The sequence below is a fragment of the Mesoplodon densirostris genome, chromosome 18 (genome assembly GCF_025265405.1).
Source record: "Mesoplodon densirostris isolate mMesDen1 chromosome 18, mMesDen1 primary haplotype, whole genome shotgun sequence".
Classification (NCBI taxonomy): Eukaryota; Metazoa; Chordata; class Mammalia; order Artiodactyla; family Ziphiidae; genus Mesoplodon; species Mesoplodon densirostris.
Window position 1 is genome coordinate 11,186,443 of NC_082678.1, and position 24,005 is coordinate 11,210,447.

At 58.6% G+C, this 24,005-nt stretch overlaps 1 protein-coding gene across 3 annotated transcripts; it reads left to right on the forward strand.

Annotated features, from left to right (window-relative positions):
* The first annotated feature begins 1,779 nt into the window (after nucleotides 1–1,779).
* KCNH6 (potassium voltage-gated channel subfamily H member 6) lies at nucleotides 1,780–22,505 on the forward strand. Of its 3 annotated transcripts, none has more exons than XM_060081400.1 (14): nucleotides 1,780–1,855; nucleotides 2,646–2,876; nucleotides 7,941–8,102; nucleotides 8,201–8,406; nucleotides 11,568–11,993; nucleotides 13,541–13,940; nucleotides 14,686–14,885; nucleotides 15,073–15,325; nucleotides 18,271–18,464; nucleotides 20,008–20,105; nucleotides 20,445–20,539; nucleotides 20,671–20,839; nucleotides 21,762–21,948; nucleotides 22,269–22,505. In XM_060081400.1, the coding sequence occupies exons 1-14, from the start codon at nucleotides 1,780–1,782 to the stop codon at nucleotides 22,503–22,505; spliced, it is 2,934 nt and encodes a 977-aa protein (XP_059937383.1). The 3 variants fall into 3 exon arrangements, with proteins under 3 accessions (XP_059937383.1, XP_059937386.1, XP_059937384.1); XM_060081403.1 differs by lacking the exon at nucleotides 20,445–20,539 and having other exon boundaries at nucleotides 13,541–13,695; nucleotides 13,855–13,940; nucleotides 20,008–20,092; XM_060081401.1 differs by lacking the exon at nucleotides 20,445–20,539 and having other exon boundaries at nucleotides 20,008–20,092.
* The last annotated feature ends 1,500 nt before the right edge of the window (nucleotides 22,506–24,005 follow it).

Here is a 24,005-nt window from a genome sequence, read left to right on the forward strand (position 1 = left end):
ACCTCCATGGATCCTACCTCTGCCCAGGTTTCAAGAGGTCTTCTTGAGTTCTGGCTGAGCCCAAGCACTTCCTGTTCTGACCGCAGGCTCCACAGGCTCCTCGTTTGATGTCTCTGTCACTGCTCTTTGCTGTGCTGCAGTGTCCTTATTTGTCCCCATTACTAGCTGTCAGCTCTGTAAGGGCAGGACACTATGTAACACCTGTAGCCAGCACAGGCCATGGCACATAATGGGGACTTGGAAAATGGCCTGTGGGGACTTGAGTAAGTGAATGAATGAGTGTCCCACTGCCCAGATCCCTCCTCAGAGCTCAGCACCCCACACACTGAGCCCATGAGAAACAGCCCCACCTTTCCTCCACAGACAGCTTATCCGCCCCCACACAGGGTCAGCCAGGGCAACTCTGCCCCCAGCAGGAGGCCACACTTGCAGCCCTCCTATCCCCCAGCCACAGTGGCCAACGAGGCCCCCATCAGGCATTGTGGCTCTGCGTGGCAAAGGTACATCCAACCCAGGACTCTGAGCCTCTCACCTGGACACCAGCAAAAGTCTCACTGAGCCTCTCCTTGTCCATCTTCCCTCCCCCACCTGCCATTGTAAAATTTCTTTCACTGGACTATTTCCTTCATGTCTAACTGCTTAACAACTTGGTTGTCCATCAGTTAAATCTAGATGTTCAAAATGGCATCTGAGGGTCTTTATCATTCCCTTCTTCTCCCACCTGACCTCTCCCACCCCCCAGCTCAGCCCCCTGCACTGATTCCACCATCAGCCTTTGCCTAAGGCCTGCCCTCCAAGGCCTGGCTTGAAACTGGCCATTGGACCCTCTGCAAAGCTCCAGGCCCACCAAGATGCTCAGTAAACTGTGGTCCCCTTCTCTCCCTCCTCTCCAAGAAGCCTCTTTCAATAAACCTCACCCCATCCCCATCTGCTTATTCTATTGTATTCATTTTCAATCTGTACTCAGACACTTTTATCAGTGGTCACTTGCTAATAGGTGGTTTTAAATCTGTTCTCTTCCCAAGCAGTTCCTGTATGCTAAGAGCTCAAGAAAGCACCTCACTGCATATTTCTCGTACATCACTCTGCCAGGACCAGGTCCTGGATGGGCTTGCCACTAGGAGTTCTACATGGGCACTGGGGTTCAGCTGGAGGGCACCTGGTAAGGATGGGCAAGAGGTCTAACCGTACCATTGCCGGAGTCCAGCCCAACGGTCAGATCAGGAAAGAGACCTTCAGCAGAAAACCACCTGAGGCCTCTAACAACCCCTTCTGCGCCACCACCCCCCGACCCCCCATGGCCTGAGAGAGACCGCCTGGCAACGTCCGGACTGCCCTCTGGTACCGGGAGCGGGTCTGAGAGGGGCCGAGGCCACAGGCCATTGAGACAGAGCAGAAGCTCCTCCAAGAAGTCCTGGAGCGGGACTCCCGCCCAGCCCCGCCCCCTAGGAGTCGGGGCCCCGCCCCTGCCCCGTTGAGTCCCGGAGAAGTTGCCCCCGCCCAGCCGCCGCTGCGCGGCTTCTTTCAGCACCGCGGCGCGGACAGCTCCCGGGCGGCAGCGGAGGGGAGGAGGCGCGGCGAGCGGCGGGCCGGCGAGGGCGGGGGAGGGCCGGGGAGGGCAGCAGAGGGTAGAAGCAGGCGGGCGGGCGGGGCACGAAGCCCCGCGGCCCTCCCCGGGGGCGGCGCCCGCCCGGAGCCGGACGCTGCGGAGCCAGAGGACAGACGGAGACGCAGGGAGCCGGGCCGCTGGTGGCTCCAGGCAGAGGCCGCAGCTGAAAGATGCCGGTCCGCAGGGGTCACGTCGCGCCCCAAAACACTTACCTGGACACCATCATCCGCAAGTTCGAGGGCCAGAGTGAGTGTGTGCGTCGGGTGGGGGCATGATGTGGAGCCCTGGTTCGGTGGCCGGAGTGGCCGGAACCTTTTACTAACTTCAGATAGAGCAGGGGGGGGGGGTACCTGAGGCTGAACGCAAAACCCTTCTCTTTAATGTCCCCGAAACACCACCTCCCCCAGGGAGCCCCCGCTTGCCTCCAATGCCGCCCTCTCTTCTACAGCACGGTGGGCAGAGCGCAGTGCTCCCCTGCACCCCGGAGCTGTTTTTTCCCCTTCCAAGCCCTGGCCTCCCCTTCTATCACTGTACCAATTCCCTCTTGAACCGCCCCCTACCCCCCCCAAATTCCTTCAGAGGTTTCCTTTTCGCCCTCCTTTTCACCTCCTAACCCTATAGCCACTCTGGTCTTTCCAGGAGCTCACCGAGGCCTGGCCCCGGTCTGGGCACACCCCTTTCCCTGCCTCCAGGAAGCCTTGGGCCTCCCTCCCTCTTCACGACCCCACTCATTCCTGCCCTGGTCTTCCCACAATCCCCAGCCCTGACTCCCCTTCCCTCACTTCTCTAGTCACTCTCCTGCTTCCCCCTCCTGACCACCCCCTCATTACTCCCAGGAGTCCCCTGACCTTCCCCCATGGCTCTGGCCTCCTTGGCCTTCCCACCCTCCCCAGACCTGACCTCCCCCCACCCCATTCTGATCACCACTCTGCTCCCCCACCCAGATCCCACCCTGACGGCTCCCAAGAGTCCCTGTGATCTTTCCCTCTCTGCTGTTTGATCCTGGTTGCCATGGGCTCCCCACCTCCCACCCCAGGTCGTAAGTTCCTGATCGCCAATGCTCAGATGGAGAACTGCGCCATCATTTACTGCAACGATGGCTTCTGTGAACTCTTCGGCTACTCCCGCGTGGAAGTGATGCAGAGACCGTGCACCTGCGACTTCCTCACAGGCCCCAACACCCCACGCAGTGCCATGTCCCGCCTGGCGCAGGCCCTGCTGGGGGCCGAGGAGTGCAAGGTGGACATCCTCTACTACCGCAAGGATGGTGAGGTGCCCTCAGGCCACAGGTTCTGCAAGGCAGGCTTGGCCCCTCTCTTGTGCAGGCAGAGTGGCCATGGGAAGGGCACTGACCCAGGGGACCAAAGGGTCTGGATAAATCTTGTCTCCTCTCTGGGCCTCTGTTTCCTCATCTGTAGGGTGAAGTGATGGACACTGGATGAAATGCCTTCTGAGGTCCCTTTCAGAGGCCAGGGACCAGGCTGAGCCACCAACTGGTCCTGGCCCCATGCAGGGCCTCCCGCACCACCCTCCCTCCCCCATGTCCCTGGTCTCCTGGCTGTCCACTCTGTCACTGTCAGCCCCAGCTGTCAGGCAGCTGGGATGGAAATTAACCTTTACTCATCTCCATCTGCTCTGGGGATTAGGGGAGAAGTCACCCTCTCAAGGCCTCTGTGGCCAGGCAAGGCATGGGGCAGCTGACTTGAAAAGAGTGCTGGGCCTGGCTCCCTGGGGAGATAGGGTCTGGAGTTTGCCATGACCTGGAGGCTCATCCTGTTTGGGATGTTATTGCCAGCCCAAACTTACTGCAAACAGAACAAAAGCATAGGTCAGGGGCTGAGGATGAAAAGTTATGGAGCCCTTTAAGACCCTCCCCCCAGTGCTTCCCTGGATCCGTGAGGGGAGGGAAGAGAGGAGTGGGAATTAGGATCCTGAAAGTCCCTTTGAAATCACCTGGATCAATGGGCCCCCAGCCTGGTTCTTCATCAGAATTACCTGGAGCTTGTTTTCCAAAACACACCTTCCCTAGAGAGAGGCTGACTCAGAGGTGTGGAGTGAGGACAAAGCAAGTGTATTTGTAAAAATCTCCCTGGCAGTTTGGGTGTTTTGCCAAGTTTAGGAGCCACTGGCTTAGATAAATCCCTTCCTTTCATGGATGAAGAAACCAAGGCCCAAGAAAAAGAAGGGACTTGGCCAAGATTCTACTGCTTGGGTCCAAACTGGGACTGGACCCCAAATCTCTGCATTCTTCCCTCAGAGGTATCTGGTCTGAATAATCCCAAGAGGGGAGAAAGGAACCCAACAGCCTCTGTGTTCGGAGGCAGGACTATGGGGGAAGGAAGCCTCAGAAGAGGGCCCCCCCTGGGGAAGAAGGCATGAGGATCACGGGAGTGCAGGTAAAGGGCAGGCCCTGGGGCTGAGGGGTGCTGACAGCCAGGTAGCAGGGGCCTCGTGTGTGTGTGTGTGTGGAGCATGAGTGTAAGTGTGAACCTGAGCATGTGTGTGTGTGTTTAAGGGCTTCCGGGTGCTTCTTGGGCAGGTCCTGGCTGTCCTTCTGGCTGTCCCCTGCTGCTGCTACCCATGTGAATGGGGTAGCAATTAGGGGACTAGGAAGAACCTGGCTTAGCTTGGCAGCGCTCACAGGGTTAATGAAGTCAGAATATTTTGAAAAGCTGTGACCTCACCTCCTCACCTCATTGCAGAGAGGAGGTGACAGTCAAAGGAGTGAGAAGGGTCCCAGGGGAACAGGGTGGGATAGCAGGAAATGATAGTGGACAACAAGTCCTTCTCTGTCCCTCCCCTTGACCCCAGAGCGCTACCTGGGCCCCAGAGGGGTGAGGACTGACCACAGACTCCTAGTGATGTCAAATCAGAGCTCTTAGGGTCTCCTCAGCACCCTGCATGTGCCTGGGCAGGGGGTAGAGGTCAAGGCCAAGCCTTGACCCTCAGATCAGGACTCAGGTCTTCAGAACCCTGCTGGGGTCCTCTAGCAATCAGAGGGGCCCTAGAGACCTAGTCTTGGAGGTTGTCCCTGGGTGAAAATGAAAAATTACCCAAATACTTGGTGCCCCATAAATCCCAGTCTACTCCCACCCCCACCCGAAGCCCTTCCCTGTCCTTTAGTCCAAGACTTTGACCACCTGGACCTGCCCAAAATTGGCCTGAAACCCAGAAAGGGGAACCTCCTGGCCTGCATTCTCCTAAGGGAAGGATGTAATGCTCAGATAACTTATGTTCACCTTATGGCCCACTCTGACTGCATGATTGTTCTTTATCATATTCACATACATCTTACAGTCCTGCCGGAGGGCATCCTAATGGCGATTTCTTCCCTCCTCAGGATACTTCTTCTCCCTGCTCTTTCCCCCCTCTGACTCCAGGGAGGTGAGAAGGGAAGGGGTCCTGGACAGAATTCTAGCTGATTTAGAGTCCTCTTTTCCCCTAAAGGGGTAATCCGCTGACAGTTCTCCAAGTCAAAGTAGAAGGTCTATGTCCATATATCTCCACACTGTGCAGCTGTGTAAAGTTGGGCTCAGAGAGGCCAGGGCATTTGACAAAAATTACCCCATGAGACAGGGCTCAGAGACCCCTGAGAAACTGGCTCTGCCGCCATCTGCCTTCACTGGGACAAGTAAGAACCTAACAGCTGGAAGGCATGGGGATGGCCATAAGACTAGAATGAACAAAGGTCTGCAGGGAGGGATGGAGAGCCCTCAGATCTCCCCCCCGACCCGCGCCCCTACTGGGGACCTGCCAGAGGGGCCCATCCCTGCCTGCCTTGGCCAGATCCTCTTCTCTGATGACCCCAAACCAGAGAGTCCCTTCATCCCCAAGCCTGGGGCTCCTCTGGTCCTCAGCTCCAGATCAGGAGGATAGGGCAAGGGCTGAGCTCTGAGGTCCCAGTGTTTTCTTTACACCCACCCATGAGTGTCAGAAAGACCAAGTCGGGAGGCGGTATGGAGCCGCCCTCTTAGTGGCAGCTTTTGTGGCACCAGCTCCTCCCTGAGGGCTCACCACATGCTGGATGGGGGTGTGTAAAGAGATGGGGGCAATAGACAACAGGGAGCCTCACAGGGGAGGGGCGGGGACTATAAAGAAATTGAAGGAAGGGACACCTCCAAGACACAGAGAAGAGCGGAGAGCAGTGAGGTGTCCCAGGGGGCAGATGCTCCTGCTGCCCTTGGTCAGAGAGGTGACTGGGAGGAGTCCCTGGAGGGGAGAATGAGCACAGCCTGTGGCCCCCCGTCCAGGGAGCAGGCAAGGGCACAGGAACACTGCCACTCCTGGGCACAACCTAGGGTGACCACACTCACCCACTTCCGGTCACCTGGACACAGGAGCTCATGAGCAAGGACAGCTTAGGGATCAGGAAAAGAATGCTCTGAACTCGTCCAAATCCTCATAGCCTCCTGTCTCCACCACCGCACAGGCAGCAAGCATGAAGGTCAGGCATAGGGTGTCACGCATGGCCCCCTTCCAGCCCTCACTGCTCTGATGGGCTGGTCTTTGGTCCATTCCCAGCCTCAGTTTTCCAAAGATAGCATCAGTGGGTACAGACTGGGCCTTGGCAACCCCTAGCAGCACAGAGCCTGGAGGCCCTGCCCTCTGCCCAGCTCTGCCCTCTCCCCACCTGCTCCCAGGACAGATTTCTGCAGTGCCAGAGAGAGTGAGGAGATAGTCTGGCCTTGGGGGCGGTGTCTCAGGTCACTGGCCAAGGAGGCTTCCTGGGTGGGTCCCAGTACCCAAGCCTCGCCATGCCCCGGGCTGACGAGAGTACCAGGCTCTGGCCTGGGAGGCAGGCCTACAGTGCTGCGAGCCCAGGAGTGGGTCACAGAGGCAAGCGGGTCACCTCTCCTCGGGGTGGATGTCTCCCATGGGGCCCAGTGCAGCAGCTGGCAGATGGCTGCCTGACGCCTGGTGCCTGGGAGTCCGGGAATCTGATCCTGGAGATTCCTGCTCCCAGGAAGGAAAGTGGGAGGGAGGATGGGGGCAGCTTGGCTGCACCCCAGCACTAATGGTGTGAGGAAGCACCCCAGAGGGGCAGCTGGGGGAAGCGTGACTCTAGTGGAACCCAAAGTAGTAATAATCCTGTGAGCTAGCCTCCCACCCACTCACATTTACACACACTCTTCCATTCACTCGGTTAACAACACCTGGAACAGGTGCTGGCAGCTGGCAAATGAGACAGACACAAACCTGCCTTCTGATAGTCATTTTACCTGAGGCCCCTGCCCTTAGCATCCTGACCCTTGGGCCTGACACCCACCAACACTTTGAACTGAGGGACATGGGATGAGCGGGTACCATGGAGGGGGGCTCACAGGGCATCCAGCCAGCCCACAGGCTGGACTCTGGGGTACAGGGGAGTTTTAGCTTGTTTTGTTCCACTCACCTATGGGAGGGGGAGTGAGACCCTGGAGCAGAGAAAGAGGAAGAGTTGGGTCAATGGCTGGGTCTGGGCTTCCTGAGAGAGTGGGGAGAGTGGCTGGAGGGCCCGTCCTGCCCCCACCCTGCCATCTATCTCCCTCTCCCTCTCCAGACCCCAGGCCACTGCCCTGCCTGCCCCGCCTCCACCCCCAGTCCCAGCACCAGCACCTCTGCCTTGAGACCATGGGCCCCTTCCAGGCCTGGAGCAGCAGCCTGGCCTTCATTCCAGTGTCCTCGCCCCAGACAAGTCCCCTCCCCTCTCCAAACTGAGAGCCCAGGGCTCCCCGCTCCAGGGCCCCAGCCAGCCCCAGCAAGTCAGTTCCTCAGAACCCCAGGCTCAGCGGAACAGGGGTCCGTGTGTGCCCTCCAGGGATCCACTGGGTGCCACCACGGAGCTTGAGGCCTTATGTGCCAACTGGCTCAGTGCCCAGCACTTAGTATGTTCTCAACAGTGAGTTCCTTCCAGCATCAGGGGAGCAGGACATCTTTGTGAGACGGGAATATGGGAGCTGAACCCAGGGCCAGCCAGAGCTACATGGGGGTAGAATGCCCGACCTCACCTCCCCACTTAATCCACCCCCATCTGCTCGGCTTTAATTACAGCAGAAGCGAACCTCAAGGTTAAGCCCTGAGCTGAGGGCTGAGTGTGGACTTGGGCCCGATGCTACATTATCTTCTGATGAGAAGCTTAGCTGCTCTCTCCACCTCTGCCCTGTGAGTGGGGCACCTGCTGGGCAGTGTCACCAACCCTCTGCCCAATAGCTCTGGTCACGCTGCAGGCCTCCTCACCCCCCACGGCTGCTCTTAACTTGACCTTAACCCAGCTCACTCCCTAGCTTCCCCAGGCCAGGTTTCTGCAGGAGAGGACCCCTCCAGTGACACCCCCTCCCCGCGGTGTTTGCAGCCTCCAGCTTCCGCTGCCTCGTGGACGTGGTGCCCGTGAAGAATGAGGATGGGGCCGTCATTATGTTCATCCTCAACTTTGAGGACCTGGCCCAGCTCTTGGCCAAGCGAGGGAGCCGCAGCCTGTCCCAGCGCTTGCTGTCCCAGAGCTTCCTGGGCTCCGGTGAGGCGGGGAGCAGGTGGCAGGGGAGGGGTGGGGAGCACCAGGTAGAGCAGTGGGTCCCCCAGCCCTGGCTGCTCTGACCCCAGCCCTGGTTTCAGAGGGCTCTCGTGGCAGGCCGGGTGCACAGGGACCTGGCACGGGCAGGGTCAAGTACAGGACCATCAGCCAGATCCCGCAGTTCACACTCAACTTTGTGGAATTCAACCTGGAGAAGCACCGCTCGGGCTCCACCACAGAGATTGAGATCATCGCACCCCACAAGGTGGTAGAGCGGACCCAGAACGTCACCGAGAAGGTCACCCAGGTGCGGCCTGCAGGACAGGGTGGACGGGGCTCTGCTGGGCCTCGAGGGTCCCTTCTCAGGCCCTGGACTAGACTCCTCTGGGGCTGGGCTAGCAGAGGGAGCTGGCCTACCCAGCCCCCTACTGTCTGGTCTGAGCTCCAGGCCTCTTGTCCTGCTGGAGTCTGATTCTTTAGACCTAAAGACCTACCCCAAGGCCACCACCCTGATGCTCAGCTCCCAGAACCAGGGGAGGGTGGGGTCAGCAGAGCCTGTGACTAGTGCCACATCCTAGGCCTGGAGGAGCTGGGAGGGGGGAACCCGCAGGTCACCATGGGGGCCCATCCAAGGCTCTGCCGGTCCCGGAGAAGGAGAAGCAGAGAGAAGAGGTGTCAGGGCCATTCTGAGAAGTGGATGGGGAAACCCCAGCCCTGCTTCTGACCCTTGCCTTTGAGGCGACGGCCAGCCCCCATGGCAGGATCCTTCTGCAATCCAGGCAGAGGGGAGGTGGCCCTGGCATCTTCAGGTCCCTGGGGATCAGGCCCGAAATGCCTCCCTCCCCACCACCCCACCTTGGCCAGGCCAAGGCGAACGCCCCTGGGTCCTCTGTTCCAGCTGACCCCAGTGTCCCTCCTCCTGGGGCCTGATGCCTCAATCCCCAGCTGACCATCCAGAGGGAAATGAAGAGGGCTGTGCCCAAGGTTCAGGTTCCCTGCCACTAGCCCGCTCTGTGACCTTGGGCAAGAGGCCTTATGCCCTTACTGGGCCCCAGGGCTCCCATCCGGAGGAATGAGTTGGACCGCACCGTCTCTGAGGACTCACCTGACATTGAGTGTGCTGGCCTCACGAAGCACTGAGGGCTGCCTAGACCAGAGATGGGCAAGGGGCTGCCGGGCGAGGTAGGCGCCTACTCCAGCTTCCCCTGGGACTTTGCTTCATAAGCGGATGGGAGCAGCTCTTTTGCCTCCCTGCCCCTTTTCACCTGAAGCACTGTCTGTGCCGGAGCAGATGGAGTAGAAACTCCTTGTGACCCAGCCCCTCACCAAGCACAGGAACCCTGGGAAAGGACCCCAGGTTGAGGGCTGGGCGCTTGGAGGTCAGGCAGGGTGGCCCAATGGCCTGGGAAGCCCACCTAGCTGCACACCCCGGGGCCCTCAGGTTGGTGGTAGGGGCCGTAGGGGCTGTTGGACTGGAGAGTTGCCCGTGAAGCCCGACAGAGCTGGCTGGGGCCCGTGGTCCCGGCCTGCACCCAACCTGTCCTGCCCCCTTCCCCCTGCCCCAGCCCCTCTTGGCTTTACTGACCCACTGCCTGTGGGCCCTAAGGTGGGGAGGAGCCTGACAGAGCTCAGGCTGGCATGGCCCAGAGCATGGAAGTCACACCAGCCTCAGCCAGAACTCAAAGGGCCTAGAGGGCTGTGATCCCACACCTGAGTTCCTACATCCTGAGGGCCCACTGGGAAGGGCCTCGTGCTGGCCTCAGAGGCGATGGGAGACTATGGAGGTCTGTGGTGGGGGAGATGGCACCCCTGTCTGGAAGCCCTGAGGATGTACACTTCATTGGACCCCACCCCCCCAAAGTCTGACTACCTTCCTCCTACTCCCCGTGCTCTGCTATTTCATCCTGGCTGGTCTTGAGCAGCCAGGGGTGGAGGTGGCCATGACAGCCAGGCTTTCAGTGCTTGTTTGGCCCCTTTTAGTTGAGCCCCCGTGTGGACTAAGTGCGGGGCATATGAGACGGACGTGTGGGACAAGGGATCTGCAGCTCTAAGTCAGTGGGGGACAGCTGTGTGGCCAGGGTGCTTACAAGGAGCAGGGAGAAAATTGAAAAAGATGGTTTGAGTCTGTGCAGGGTTAGAGGAAACGTCCTGGGGAGGCAAAAGAGGAGCCGAGGCCAAGGCTGAGCTGGAGGTCACCACAGGGTGGGGACACTGTGGCCCCTCCTAGGGCCTTGGGTGGTAGATGGGGGACCGTCTGGTTGGAACCAGCCTTTGGGTGGATCTTCCTTACTGTGATCCCATCTGCTAATGGACCTGGTTTGCAAGGTCAGAACCTTACATGGTAGATTTTCTTAAACCAGGACCACCGGCAGGGCCCTATCTGGTAGTGCTAGGCAGGGGGTGGGGCGTGGTCCGTGAGACACCCCTCAGGCCCCATCCTTGTCGGGGCAGTGTCTGACGTGGGTTGAGTGGGGAGGAGGAATTATCGTGTAGAGCGGCATGTGCCACTGAGACGCGCCAGCTCATTTACTCACAACAGCCCCGTGGAGTCTTGTCCTGTGTCACCCCCTTCTGCCAGTGAGGGAACAGAGGCTCACAGAGGTTAAAAAACTTGCCCCAAGACAGACACACAGCAAGGTCCGACCCAGGATCAACCTGGGAGGTCTGGCTTCAAAACGCACGCCTTCCCGCTGCCCCAGCTGTTTGTTGTGCTGGGCAGCTGGGCAGAGCCTGGGGATGTTGGGCTGGGCCCTGGTGATCCTGTGTTGGCCATAGGTTCGGAGGCGGGGGTCAGAGGGGCAGCGCAGAAGGGCGTTCGGCTGAATGTAATGATCAAAACCCCTCGGACGTGTGGGGTCGTCAAGGCTTCCGGCACACAGCACCTGTCGAGGGCTCAGATTAGCTACTCACCCCCAAATTTGGTTCTTTCCACGGAGGCTCTGAGGGTTGGCCCCAGGCAGGGCTCTCACTGGTCCAGGCTCCACAGGGCCCTCAGGAGTGAAGAGGGTATTTTGGGGATGACTTGTTCCCATCGGGAACCTGACCACTGGAAACTTCCCAAACCCACCAGAGAGGACTGATGCCCCGCCCCCCGCCCCACCACCCTCTCAATCTGCCTGAGCCTGGCCCTCCCCTCTCCCCTCCCCCAGCCTCCACCGGCTCCAGGCTGGCCTGTTTGGGAGGGAGTTTGTGAGCTTCAAACCTGGGGTCACTGTGGGACAGAGCTGCACCCCTCATCTGGACCCCCTGTTCTCTCTGCACTTCCAGCACACCTGTCCCCTTAAGAACCTGCCCTGTCATACGTGCACACCCCATCTTTGTGTTGTCCCCTCTCCCCGGCACAGCCCCGATCGCCCACCCTCTCCCACATCTCCCTTCCTAGGCCTCAGCCCTGCATCTGCACCCCTCCCAGACCCGTCTCACCAGCGGCGGCCACCCTGCTGACCGCCCCACGGTCCCCACCCCCAGGTGCTGTCCCTGGGTGCGGATGTGCTGCCGGAGTACCAGCTGCAGGCACCGCGCATCCACCGCGGGACCCTCCTGCACTACAGCCCCTTCAAGGCCGTGTGGGACTGGCTCATCCTGCTGCTGGTCATCTACACGGCCGTCTTCACGCCCTACTCGGCTGCCTTCCTGCTCGGCGACCAGGACGAGCCTCAGCGCGCGGACTGTGGCTACACCTGCAGCCCGCTCACCACGGTGGACCTCATCGTGGACATCATGTTCGTCGTGGACATCGTCATCAACTTCCGCACCACCTACGTCAATGCCAACGACGAGGTGGTCAGCCACCCACGCCGCATTGCCGTCCACTACTTCAAGGGCTGGTTCCTCATCGACATGGTGGCCGCCATCCCCTTCGACCTGCTCATCTTCCGTACTGGCTCTGATGAGGTGAGCAAACCCTGTTCAGGCCAGCCGCTGTGGCCGTCCCCTGCGCCCCAGCCCTGGGTGCAGAGAGTACCTGGCATTGGGCGCCTTTGCCAAAGCAAGTGGTGGTGGAAAGGGGGGGCCTCAGACATCTGTCCTCTCCCAGCCCTGGAGAAGGAGCAGCTAAGCACCCCAGGCCTGGGCGCCCTCCCTGTGCTCCAGAATCCTGCCCCTTCTGGGACGGGCACTCCTGTGCCCCAGCCCCTCGTGCTGACTTCTAAACCACACTTAGCCTGGCGTGAGAAAAGGAATCCACAGGCTGTCCCTCCATGCAGCCCGACCCCCTCCTAAGCCCTAGCCCCTCCACTATGCCCACTCTGCTTCTCATAGCTGATGTGAGGGCATTTTCATTCTCTTCTCGTGGCTTCCAGTCCCACTATGTCCTTTTGACCCACCTTCTTGGGATCAGCTTTCCACTCAGATCAGCTCTCCCTTTTGTGTTCCAGTCAAGCCCCAGTCACCCAGCCTGTCCAGCACGGGGTGTCCATCGTGACCAACTGCTCCCATGACCACCCACTCCCAGCAAATCTATCCCCAAGTCCTCCCTCCCACTTTCCACCCACACTGCCCCTGCCTGCACACTACGTGGCCTTCTTACCCACCTCTGCCCCAGCCCCACACCTGCCAGCCTCAGCCCCTGCACACAGAGGCCAGAGCAAGTTTCAAATCACTTGTCTGACCCCGTCCCTTATCTGACCCAGTCTTCGGAACTTTCAGTGGCTCCCCAGTGGCTTGGAATAAAAGCCGAGCTCTTTGTGGGCCCTGCGGCCACAGCAGCAGCCCCTGCCCACCTTCCAGGCTCACTCCTCACTCCTCCACCATCTTCTACTCTGTGCTCCCAGCTGCAGCATCACCCTTGGTTTTCCACGTGGACTGTGCCCTCTCACACCTCCATGCCTTTGCTCATGCTGCTCCCTGTGCCTGGAGTGCCCTTTACCTCTCCCTCCTGTCTGCCTGGAGACCCAGCCTCCTCTCTCAAGACTCAGCTCCTGTGTCACCTCCTCTAGGAAGCCTTCCCTGCCCTGCCGCTGCAGACTTGACCTCCCCTTTCTCTGTGCTCCCCGTAGACTTTTTTTTTTTTTTTCTTTTTGCGGTACGCGGGCCTCTCACTGTTGTGGCCTCTCCCGTTGCGGAGCACAGGCTCCGGATGCGCAGGCCCAGCGGCCATGGCTCACGGGCCCAGCCGCTCCGCGGCATATGGGATCCTCCCAGATTGGGGCACGAACCCGTATCCCCTGCATCGGCAGGCGGACTCTCAACCACTGCGCCACCAGGGAGGTCCCCCCGTAGACTTTTGTGCGAGCAAACATAAGGCTATTTTGAACTCTACACTGAGAGCTCCTGAGGCCCTGCACTGTGCCCCACTGCGAAGAGCCTGGCCCAAAGCAGGCTCTCTGTAAGTGCCTGTTGAATGACTATGTGACCACATTCGCAAGTGAATAAACGTGGTCTTAAGCACAGCCTTTCAAGGGCTGACCCCCAACTCCATGGCCCCCTCCCTACCTCTCCAGACCACAACCCTGATCGGGCTGCTGAAGACGGCTCGGCTGCTACGGCTGGTACGTGTGGCTCGCAAGCTGGACCGCTACTCTGAGTACGGGGCAGCCGTGCTCTTCCTGCTCATGTGCACCTTTGCGCTCATCGCACACTGGCTGGCCTGCATCTGGTACGCCATCGGCAATGTGGAGCGGCCCTATCTGGAGCCCAAGATCGGCTGGCTGGACAGCCTGGGAGCGCAGCTCGGCAAGCACTACAATGGCAGCGACCCAGCCTCGGGCCCCTCGGTGCAGGACAAGTATGTCACGGCCCTGTACTTCACCTTCAGCAGCCTCACCAGCGTGGGCTTCGGCAACGTCTCACCCAACACCAACTCTGAAAAGGTCTTCTCCATCTGCGTCATGCTCATCGGCTGTGAGTGTCCCGGGCCTTACTCATAGAATCCCAGTTTCAGTTTTGTAATGAGATGTAACAGAGTGTGTATGATAGGCAAATCCTAAGTTTGCAGCACAATGAACTTTTGCATATGTGTACACCAACTATACACCAAATTTAACACCCATGTAGCCCTTGATGTATACCAGGGATCAGGACAAGCTACATCATTTTCAGGGCCCAGTGCAGAATGAAAATGTGGAGCCCTCTGTTAAAACAAAATTATTAAGAATTTCAAGACGGTGACAGCAGAGCATTAAACCAAGCCCAGGGCCCTTCTTAGCACAGGTCCACGCCCATGAAGTATTTAGAGATGTTAAAGCCCAGAAAAACAAAAACAAGGGGGAAATGGGTGAAAACAAGAGACCAAGAGTTTTCCCTTTATTATATTTTTACAACTTGAAAGAGAAAACAAATCTGAACTAAAAAAATTCATTGCCCTAGTCTCTTCTTCTCAGGAGTTTGGTCTCTGGGCCCAGGAAGCTGCCAAGAGGGAGGGCAGAGGGAGGAGGGCAGGAAGCCCAGGGGTCTTTGTCCCCCATATGCCCTGGCGCCGTCCTGGGCACTTGTGACTTTGCCCTGGACAGAGGGGTCCCTGGCTGGGGGATCCCAGGGAGAGGGAGAGAGTCCTGGAGCAGGCCCTGAGGTGTTGGGCCTGGTGGGGATGCTCAGGAGCTCACCCCTCACCCCACCCCCGGCCCATATCCCCTGCTCCCTGCCCCAGCCCTCATGTATGCCAGCATCTTCGGCAACGTGTCGGCCATCATCCAGCGCCTGTACTCGGGCACGGCGCGCTACCACACACAGATGCTGCGAGTCAAGGAGTTCATCCGCTTCCACCAGATTCCCAACCCGCTGCGGCAGCGCCTCGAGGAGTACTTCCAGCACGCCTGGTCCTACACCAACGGCATCGACATGAACGCGGTGAGCCCCCAGCCGCTCTGCCTGGGGCGGGGCGGGCGACCTAGCCCAAGTCCCAGCTCTGGCTAACTCCCCGAGGGAGGCCAAAGGCCCGAGGGCGCAGGGCGTCCCCAGAGCCCTCCCCACCCGTTCCCCCAGCCCCACCCCTGCCCCGGCCGCGCCCCGCTGGACGCGACCGCCCTTCTCGCAGGTGCTGAAGGGCTTCCCCGAGTGCCTGCAGGCCGACATCTGCCTGCACCTGCACCGCGCGCTGCTGCAGCACTGCCCAGCCTTCCACGGCGCCAGCAAGGGCTGCCTGCGCGCGCTTGCCGTCAAGTTCAAGACGACGCATGCTCCACCCGGGGACACTCTGGTGCACCTCGGCGACGTGCTCTCCACGCTCTACTTCATCTCCCGCGGCTCCATCGAGATCCTGCGCGACGACGTAGTGGTGGCCATCCTCGGTGCGTCTGGCAGGGAGGGCTAGGCCGGCATGTGGGGTGCCCTGCGTGGACCAGGCCATTCCCAATGATGACGGTGGACCCTTCTGCTGACCTGCCATGTGCAGAGCGTGTGCCACGGGGGAGCTTAACACCCAGCTCACTCGAGCCTTAAAACTAACCTCTGCCGCAGGCCCCATTTTCCTGATAGGGAAGTTGATGCTCAGAGATGTCTGGTGGGTGGACAAGCAGGGATTCCAGGGCTACGGGGCTGACTCGGAAGTCCAGGCAGCTTCTGACCTTCTCCCACCCTTGGGAAGCTCCGGGTGAGAGGGCGAGGGTTTGCCTCGGATGGAGGGGGGTCCCCAGTCTCGGTGCAGCTGCAGGGACAGCTGGACACTTTGGAGGAAGGATACGAGCATTGGACAGGGGACAGATTTGGGGCACACACAGCCCCTGCTGCTTACGTTGGGCAGGTCACTGCAGCTGTCTGAGATGGTGCTCATCTTCCTTGCCTTCCCCCTGACTTCAGCCCACCCCAAGTCCCTGCCCAGGCCATCAGCCTCACCCTCCCCTGCTCGCCATGGCCGGGCTCCACTCCAACGCCTCCACCCAGTCCTCTCCCTCTGGCCTGCCCTCGGCCGGTGTTCTCCAAGTGTGGTGCTCACTCTCTTCTCCCGTTGCATCCTCACCTGGGCCAGCTCCTTGCTCCCGTGATCTCAGCCTCACCTATGCCACAAGGACCCCCAGAACTGTGTCCGGGCCCCAATCTCTCCTTAGACTGGACTACTCCGTGTGTTCTTGGGCATGGCCACCCTTATATTCCATAGGCAGACCAAACAGCATATCTCAGTCTGAAATCATCTGCCCTCAAAGGCAGCTCCGTCGGCATCCCCATCAGTGTGAACCTTCCGTTGCCTGGGCCAGAGACCTGGGAGTCAATCAAGGAAGCACCCTCCTCCTTTCTGCCCCACTGCCACCATCCAGGCAGCCACGGAGCCCTGTCTGTTCCCCTCATTAATCTCTCTGTCCCATACCTGTCTACTTGTCCCTGCCTGGGTCCACCCCTGATTGTGTCCTTCCTGGGCAGGTGTCAGGAGCTCCTTTCCCGTGGCCCTGAATCTGGTCTTCTGCCATACTCCATCTTCCACCTTCTGCCAGTGACCTGAAATTCACATCTGGCATCCTCCTCTTTGGCTCAAAATCCTTCCATGGGTCCCATGACCCATGGGACAAATGTAAACCCCTGTGCATGGCATGCACAGCCCTCCCCATTCTGGCCACCTTAAGTCCTGCCAGCCTCCCCCCTAGTCGTTCATGCTCCAGCCATACAAACTAGTTAGTTCTCGAAACCTGCCCATCTGTCACACCTCAGTGCCTTTGCACTTGCTGCCACTCTGCTCAGAGCACCTGTCTTGCACCCCTGCCTGGCAGACCCCAGTCATCCTTAATGCTGAGCTCAAGCACGGGCTCCTCTATGAGCCCTTCCCTCAGTCTCAGCCAAGCTTAGAAGTGCCATCCATGTGGGAGAGAGAATAATTTTTATTAATAATTAAGAAGCCAGTCCAATTTAAGTTTTATTTAGAGACATGAACTCCTCTCATTTTGTCCTGAGTGGAAATGGACATTAGGTCGTAAACCTTCATCTACTGGAAAACCATCACTTTATAATGTTGCCCAGATTTCCAGCTTCTTGGGTTTCATTGTGACCCTGGAGGGTCCCTTCCTTCTCCAAGTCTCAGTCCCTTCCTCTGTAAATGACCTTTTATCCGGTTCTCTTGGGGCATATGTCTTGGCCTCTGTCCATCATTGTGCAAGCGATTAGCACCTCTTGTGTGGTATGGCCAGGCTGGGGGGCTGGACTTTCCTGTGGGGAGTGGCTATCCAAGTAATCATGGTCCCTGGCCCCCTGGCCCTGGGCTTTCTGCCCGCAGCCCTGACTGTGCCGCACGGACCACATGCTGCTTCCTCCACCCCATTGCCCTTTTCCAGTCCTCCTAGAGTCTCACAACACAGCCCCCCCCCGACTTCACTTGCTCTGTATGCCCCCCTCTTCCCTGCTCCCAGCCACTCCTGGTGGAACGAGCCTCTCCCTCCCCCGTAGCCCCATTGCTCTTGGCTCTTCCCTGTTCTAAGGCTCTAGAGATCACTTTGTAATCTGTCTCTCTGGATTTTGGGGGGCTCCTTGTACATGGGACAGCGTCTTATTCATGTTTACGTGCTGTGGCTAGCACGGTATCTGGCACCAGAAGGGCCTGACACCCTCACCACGTGCCCCTGTATCCAGCCCCTGTCCACCCTGTGACATCCGTCCCTCCCAGGGCCTTGCATCCACCTCTCTGGTGCGTCTTGCTATTCGAGCCGCTTCCTCAAGCATCACATCTGCTTCTCTGGACAGCCCAGGGGGGTAGACAAGGCAGATATGGTTATACCCATTTTAGAGATGAGGACACGGGGGTCCAGAGAGAGGAAGTGACTTCCCCAGGCTTCCTCTGCTGGGCCCATGCTGGTCACTTGGCCCCACAAAGGGAGCGGGAACACGAAGAGAGAGAAGCCTCAGGCCCTCCCCTGGGGAGCTGGGTACTACTCCTGACCCTGGGTCCCGTCCACTCTGCAGCACTGTGGCAGCCCGGAGAAGAGATTAAGCAGGGAGCCTCTAGGGTCCCTACTGCCCACTGTCCCCTGGGTTGGGGTGGTAGGGGCAGTTCCAAAGAAAGTGGGAAACAGGAGTGGGGAGTCTAATAGAGGATGGTCCCAAGGGGCCTGGAGATAGCCAGGGGCCCCACATGCTGGGGTGGGAGGGGTCTCTGCAGCACCCCTCAGCCAGCACATCCAACCTTGTTCCCAGGCCCCAGCCCAGAAGGATCCCTGAAGTGGGGTGAGGTCATGGTTAAGAGGTCCTCAGGGAGGCTCCTCAGAAGAGAGCTTGGAGCCAGGCCCTAGAACGACCCCGCCCCTCTGGCTGGCAGGAAAGAATGACATCTTTGGGGAGCCCGTTAGCCTCCATGCCCGGCCGGGCAAGTCCAGTGCAGACGTACGGGCCCTGACCTACTGTGACCTGCACAAGATCCAGCGGGCAGACCTGCTGGAGGTGCTGGACATGTACCCCGCCTTCGCAGACAGCTTCTGGAGTAAGCTGGAAGTCACCTTCAACCTGCGGGATGTGAGTCTGGGCTGGATAGGCTGGGTGGGGGGTGGCCCTCGGCCAGCTGGTAATGGGCAATGGCCAGTCAGCCGGCTGAGAGCTTGGCCTGCCTGGCCTAAAGGGACCCATCTGGCCACTTGCCTTCCTTTCAACCCCCTCCTGCATCCTTTGCCATAATTTCTTCTGTGCCTACCATGGCCAACATCATGCTAAATATGAAAGTAGCTACCAATTATCGAGCACCAACTATGTGGTAAGCGCTGGGCTCCTTTTACATGGTCTCATTTAGTCTTCTTACAAGTGGTGTTATTATCCCCATTTTCCAGATGAGGAAACTGACGGTCATAGCGGACAAATGACCAAAGCCACACAGCCATACAGTAAGCCCTATAGTCAATGGCGCAGCCAAAATGGGACTCAAGTTTGTGCATCTCCATAGCCCGGGCTTTTCCCACCACATCCTACCAAGCTGCAAGGGGGTGGTGGTGCAGGGCGGGGGCGGTGGTGTCTGCCATCCAAGAACTCACAGTGCCAGGTCCCAGGGGTATAAACAGTAATAGAGCAGTCTCTCCTCTCAAGTTTATCACTCAGTGGAGGAAATTATAATAACTCAGGAAAAAGAAAGAGCTGCATAGTTAAATAACCAAGGAAGTCTCAAGGGTGTGCGGGGAGACCAAATATTTGTGGAGCTCAGGGTTGCCAAGGCGTGGGGCAGCCAGTATGGAGTGGAAATGCCCAGAAGGGTCTGTATGGAGGAGCGGGTCTGGAACCAGCTAGTGGGAAGGCGGGGGCAGGCACACCCGGCAGGGGCAGCAGCAGCTGAGGCTCCGATGCTGAGCCCCCACCCCCGGTGTCAGGAGGAGGGGTCCTGCTGGCCCAGCCCCACACCCAGCTTCTGGAGGTGGTGCTGAGGCAGGTTTACATGCTCTGGATGGCCCTGCCCACCCTCTGCCCTCTGCTGTCCCCCCCTTCCCACCTGGTCTGTCTAGGGGACACCTTGTAAAGACCCTGCCTTGGGGGAGGTCCAGCAGCCAGGAGCCATCAGGTGGCCCAAGTGCTCAGTGGCTGGACTCCAGGGCAAGAGGGATGCGGTCCCCATGGCCTGGGATATCTGTAGCCCCTGGGTACCTCCAAGTCTCATGGTGCCAGGAAGGTGGGCTGCCAGGGGTGCTGCTGAAGGCACCCCCTGAATGGACTGGGACTTCCAGACCCCATCTCCTCAGAGGAAATCGCCCCATTGGCCCACGCTGAAGGCGGGGACACCAGAGCGTTGGGGGGAAAAGGGAGAAGAACAGTCCCCCTGTCTCCCTCGACCCCAACCTTGCTGCTCAAGGCGGCCTCTCGCGAGACTCTGGGGGGGTCTGCATGTCTCCAAGCCCCTGTGCATCTCCTACCCACACACACAGGAGAGGAGCTGCCGGAGCACAGTCAGGGAGCCCAGCCACCTGTCACCACTTTCTCACCCAGTGGCCACAGGGCCACAGGGGGAGGGGGAGGGGAGGGCAAAGAGGCCCTGTCCTGGCTTTGGTCCCTGTTACTTGATGCTCTCGTTCTCCACAAGGCAGGCGGGGGTCTCCAGTCATCACCCCAACAGGCCCCAGGCAGCCAGGACCACCGAGGCTTCTTCCTCCGTGACAACCAGTCAGGTGAGCAAAGCCAGTCCCCACCAGTGTCTGCCCCTCCCCAGCCCGAAGCCCCTGCCCAGCCTCCTAACCCCTTCTCAGATCCTCCCCAACCTGCCTCCCCTGGGAGAGGCCTCCCCAGTCCCCTCAGTGAGTGGAGAGGGGCTCCCTCCCTAGGCTCAGTGCCGGGAGGCCCTTGTACCTTTCCTCCCCCTGTGTCCTCAGAGCCTGAGTGAGGGCTGCCCTCAGGGGTAGATACCGGCCAGCCCCCTGGGGCTCCACATCAAGGCACCAAGGGCACTTCTGGGCGGCAGCTCCCTGGACAGTGAGGCCAGGGCTGGACGTTCCCACCCAGCCAGCCACCCACCCCCGCCAGGCTGGGGCCCCAGCCCCCCTCCCAGGGCTACAGCCTTCTGGGTCCCAGAAGCCAGACCTCTATGGGGGCAGGACCTCGTACTTCAGGGCACCCAGGTAAGGAGATCCACTCCTCCCACCCTGTGTTCCCATGGCAGGTAGGGGGAGGGGCCTGGGCTCAGCTCAAGAAGGTCAGGCCCATGGAACCGGCTGAACCGAAGCTCAAGTTTCCCTTTCCCCCTGTGCAGGTACAGCCCCTTCCCTGAGCATCTCAGATGCATCTGGCCGCTGGCCTGAGTTGCTGCAGCAAGTGCCCCCCAGGCCAAGTCAGAGCCCCCCAAACCCTCAGGGAGACCCAGACTGCTGGCCTCGGGAGCTAGGCTCCAGGCTAGAGCAGCTCCAGGCCCAGATGAACAGGTGAGTGACCTGTGGGCCACGGATGGGGGCAGCCACAGAGGGCAGGCCCAGTGGCAGGCTAGGCACGGGTGCCCCCTCCTGGTGCCTCAGGGACATCGCTGGGTGCCCCATGGGTTTGAGAATGGCCAGCCCCATTTAGCTGCAGACCTCCCCATCCCTGTCGCTAAGTGCAATTCCTTGGATGGCTTGTCCCAGCAAACCCTGGAGCATGCCAAGGAGGACTTCTGGGGAGAGGGGCATAACCTCATGCAGAAACAAATTCCGCGGGCTCTTGGAAAGGGGGTGTGACCTGTGGATGGCAGGGCTGTGGTGGCAGAGGGAGGGCTTAGGGGCACTATAGTCCTGGGTTCAAATTCTGTCTCTGCAACTTACCAGCAATACTGTGGACAAGTTACTTAACCACTCTGAGCCTCAGTTTTCCCTTTTGTGAAATGGGGATAACCAGAATACCCACGTCAAGCTTCATTATGAGGCCAGAGTATCTCTTTGACAGGCACCCTCTGGGAAACAGTGTTAAGGAGAGCTAAGCCTTAGGCTGGCTTCTTGTAGCCACGGGGGTGACTTCCCTGGTCACCAAGGCAGTGCATGCACGTTTGGGTTACCTTCACTTTTCCTAAGGTGCACCAAAACATCTACTTAAGTTCTTTCCATAGTACCATCCCGTCAAATAAAGTAATTTGGTTATCCACCCCCCTGCCAAAAAAAACTTCATTATGAGGACTAAATGATCCATGCCTGATCACTGTTATTATCAGAGTCAGGGATGTGCTAAGGGGAATTTGGGCAGGGGCTGTGGATTATAGCAGGGAAATAGCAGGGACAGCATGCAGGCTACAAAATCGAGAGCTGCCCTCAGGACCTCAACTGCTTTTGCCAGCCCCAGCCCTGACCCTGACTCTGACTGTGGGGTTCTGCCTGGCAGGCTGGAATCACGCATGTCCTCAGACCTCAGCCGCATCCTGCAGCTCCTTCAGCAGCTCCCGCCCCAGGACCACACTGGCTACATTCTGGGAGCCCCTGCCTCCAATGACCTGACCTTGTCTCCTGCAACCTCAGCGACTCAGAGTCCAGGAACTAGACTACCCCAGGGCGATCTGCCCCCTGCACAGGTAAGCTGCAGAGGAGATCCCCGGGGGGCTTGCCTGGAGGCAGCTGCGTGACTTCCCCCGCCCTTAACTTGGTCTCAGTGGGCATCCAGCCCAGGGCCTTTGTGGTCCGAGAGCAGCTATGACTTTTGCTGTCCTCCTTTATGGTCTGAGTCACGACAGGCAGGCTAGACAGGCGGTGACGGAGCCCAGATTGTGACCAGGGATGCCACATCTGGGGCAAGGGCAGCAGGACACAGCTCCTGCCACTTCCCGTCGCTGAAGTCAGGGTGGCCTGGGGAGGCTGCCCGTACTGATGCCTCCCTCTTTCTTGCCCCTCCCAGGCCCCCAGTTATGGTGACCTGGACGAATGGAGGCCGAAGCTCGGGAATTCCTCCTCCAGGATGCTGGCCCCAGCCACAGAAATGGACAAAACTGCAACACTGTCCTCGGAACAGAAGCAGCCTGAGGGGCTCCTGTCACCCCTGGCCTCACCTCTGCATCCCCTGGAGGTACAGGGACTTGTCTGTGGTCCTCGCTTTCCCTCCCTCCCTGAACACCTCAGCTCTGTCCCCAAATAGCTGGAGTTCCAGAGACATGGCTCAGATCCTGGATTTGTGAGGAGCTAGAGCCACTGTACCCCAAGATAAGAGACACCAGGAAGGAACTGAAGGTGGGTGAGGTGACAGTTAAGGATTTGGGGGAGGCAGACAGCCTGTAAACTGAAAACCATTTACCTAGAGTAGCTACAAACTGCCAATCCAGGTGACCCAAGATGGCTTGGGCGAAGAGGCTCAGGACTTCTCCCAGCCTCCCGCAGCTCTCTGTTTGGACAGCAGGCCTGGTGGAGGGTGGGCGAGCCTCAGGTGTAGAGGTAGCTTATGGCACAGAGGGCTCAGTGAAGAACAGAGACCTTTCTGATCTCCTGCGTGAGAGCCTTGCTCTGTGCCAAGTACGATCACCTCCCAGCTCGGAACTCTCCCCCACCACCCAGCCAGCCCCCAAGGTTGGTCAAGACCTCCCGCCGAGAGCTTGTGAACCAGCTGGAGATGAAAGTGTCCTCTGTAGTGGACACATCAGGGACAGAACTCCAGCCCTCAGCCACCCTGCCCCCAAAGGTTCTGTGATGACCTTTGGGACCCTAGTGGACAATGGAGTGTCTCAGAGCTAATAAAGTCTGCACACTTCATGTTGGGCTGGGTGTGTAACTTACATAGGGTCATCAGGTCCTTGATTATGCTGTAACTGACAGCTGTGATCTTCTCCAAGTCCCTCTCCCGAGGAGCTGTGTGTTGGGGACCTGAAGGTGGATTCAGCATGTTCAGGAGTCCCCCGAACAGGGGGCTTTTAGCCAGGCTGTGGTGAAGGGAAGCAGAGAGGCGCTGGCTTGGTGGCCACAGGGAATCACGACGACAGCCACCACTCCCATAGCACTCACCCTGTGTTGGGGGACACCGTGCTGACTGCCCTGCAGATATTAGTTCATCAACTCTCTACAACAACTGTATGAGGTCAGTATTATTATCCCCATTTTAAAGATGAGGGATCAGAAGCAGAGAGACACTAAGAAATTTACCCAAGCAAGAGGGGAACTTCTGGGGTGCTGGTACTCTTCTATTTCCTGATCTAAGTGCTGATTGCATGAATGTGTTTCAGGTTGTAAAAACATGTGCACTTCTATGTGTAAACTATACTTTGATTAAAAAAAAGAGAATATTTCCCAAAAACATATCAAAAGGAGGACATAATTTCAACCTAGATGGTCTGGTTTGAGAATATGTGCAGTCAACTACTCCACTGAAATGGGCTGTTGTCCAAAAAAGTCACTGGTCCTGTCCTTTTGCAGTACTCCCTAAAAGAATTTTGAAAATGTATTTCCCCCTCACATTTTTAGTTGACATCTGAAGTATTTCATGATAAATTTAAATAGTTGAAGAGGACAGGACTTCCCTGGTGGCGCAGTGGTTAAGAATCTGCCTGCCAATGCAGGGGACATGGGTTTGAGCCCTGGTCTAGGAAGATCCCACATGCCATGGAGCAACTAAGCACGTGTGCCACAATTACTGAGCCTGCGCTCTAGA

What these genes read in the sequence shown, in the direction of transcription:
- KCNH6 (XM_060081400.1), top strand. Translation starts at nt 1,780, where the DNA reads ATGCCGGTCCGCAGGGGTCACGTCGCGCCCCAAAACACTTACCTGGAC. An exon ending in CCGCAAGTTCGAGGGCCAGA is followed by an intron (nt 1,856 to 2,645) that starts GTGAGTGTGTGC and finishes CTCCCACCCCAG; the next exon opens with GTCGTAAGTTCCTGATCGCC. An exon ending in CTCCAGGCCCAGATGAACAG is followed by an intron (nt 20,840 to 21,761) that starts GTGAGTGACCTG and finishes TCTGCCTGGCAG; the next exon opens with GCTGGAATCACGCATGTCCT.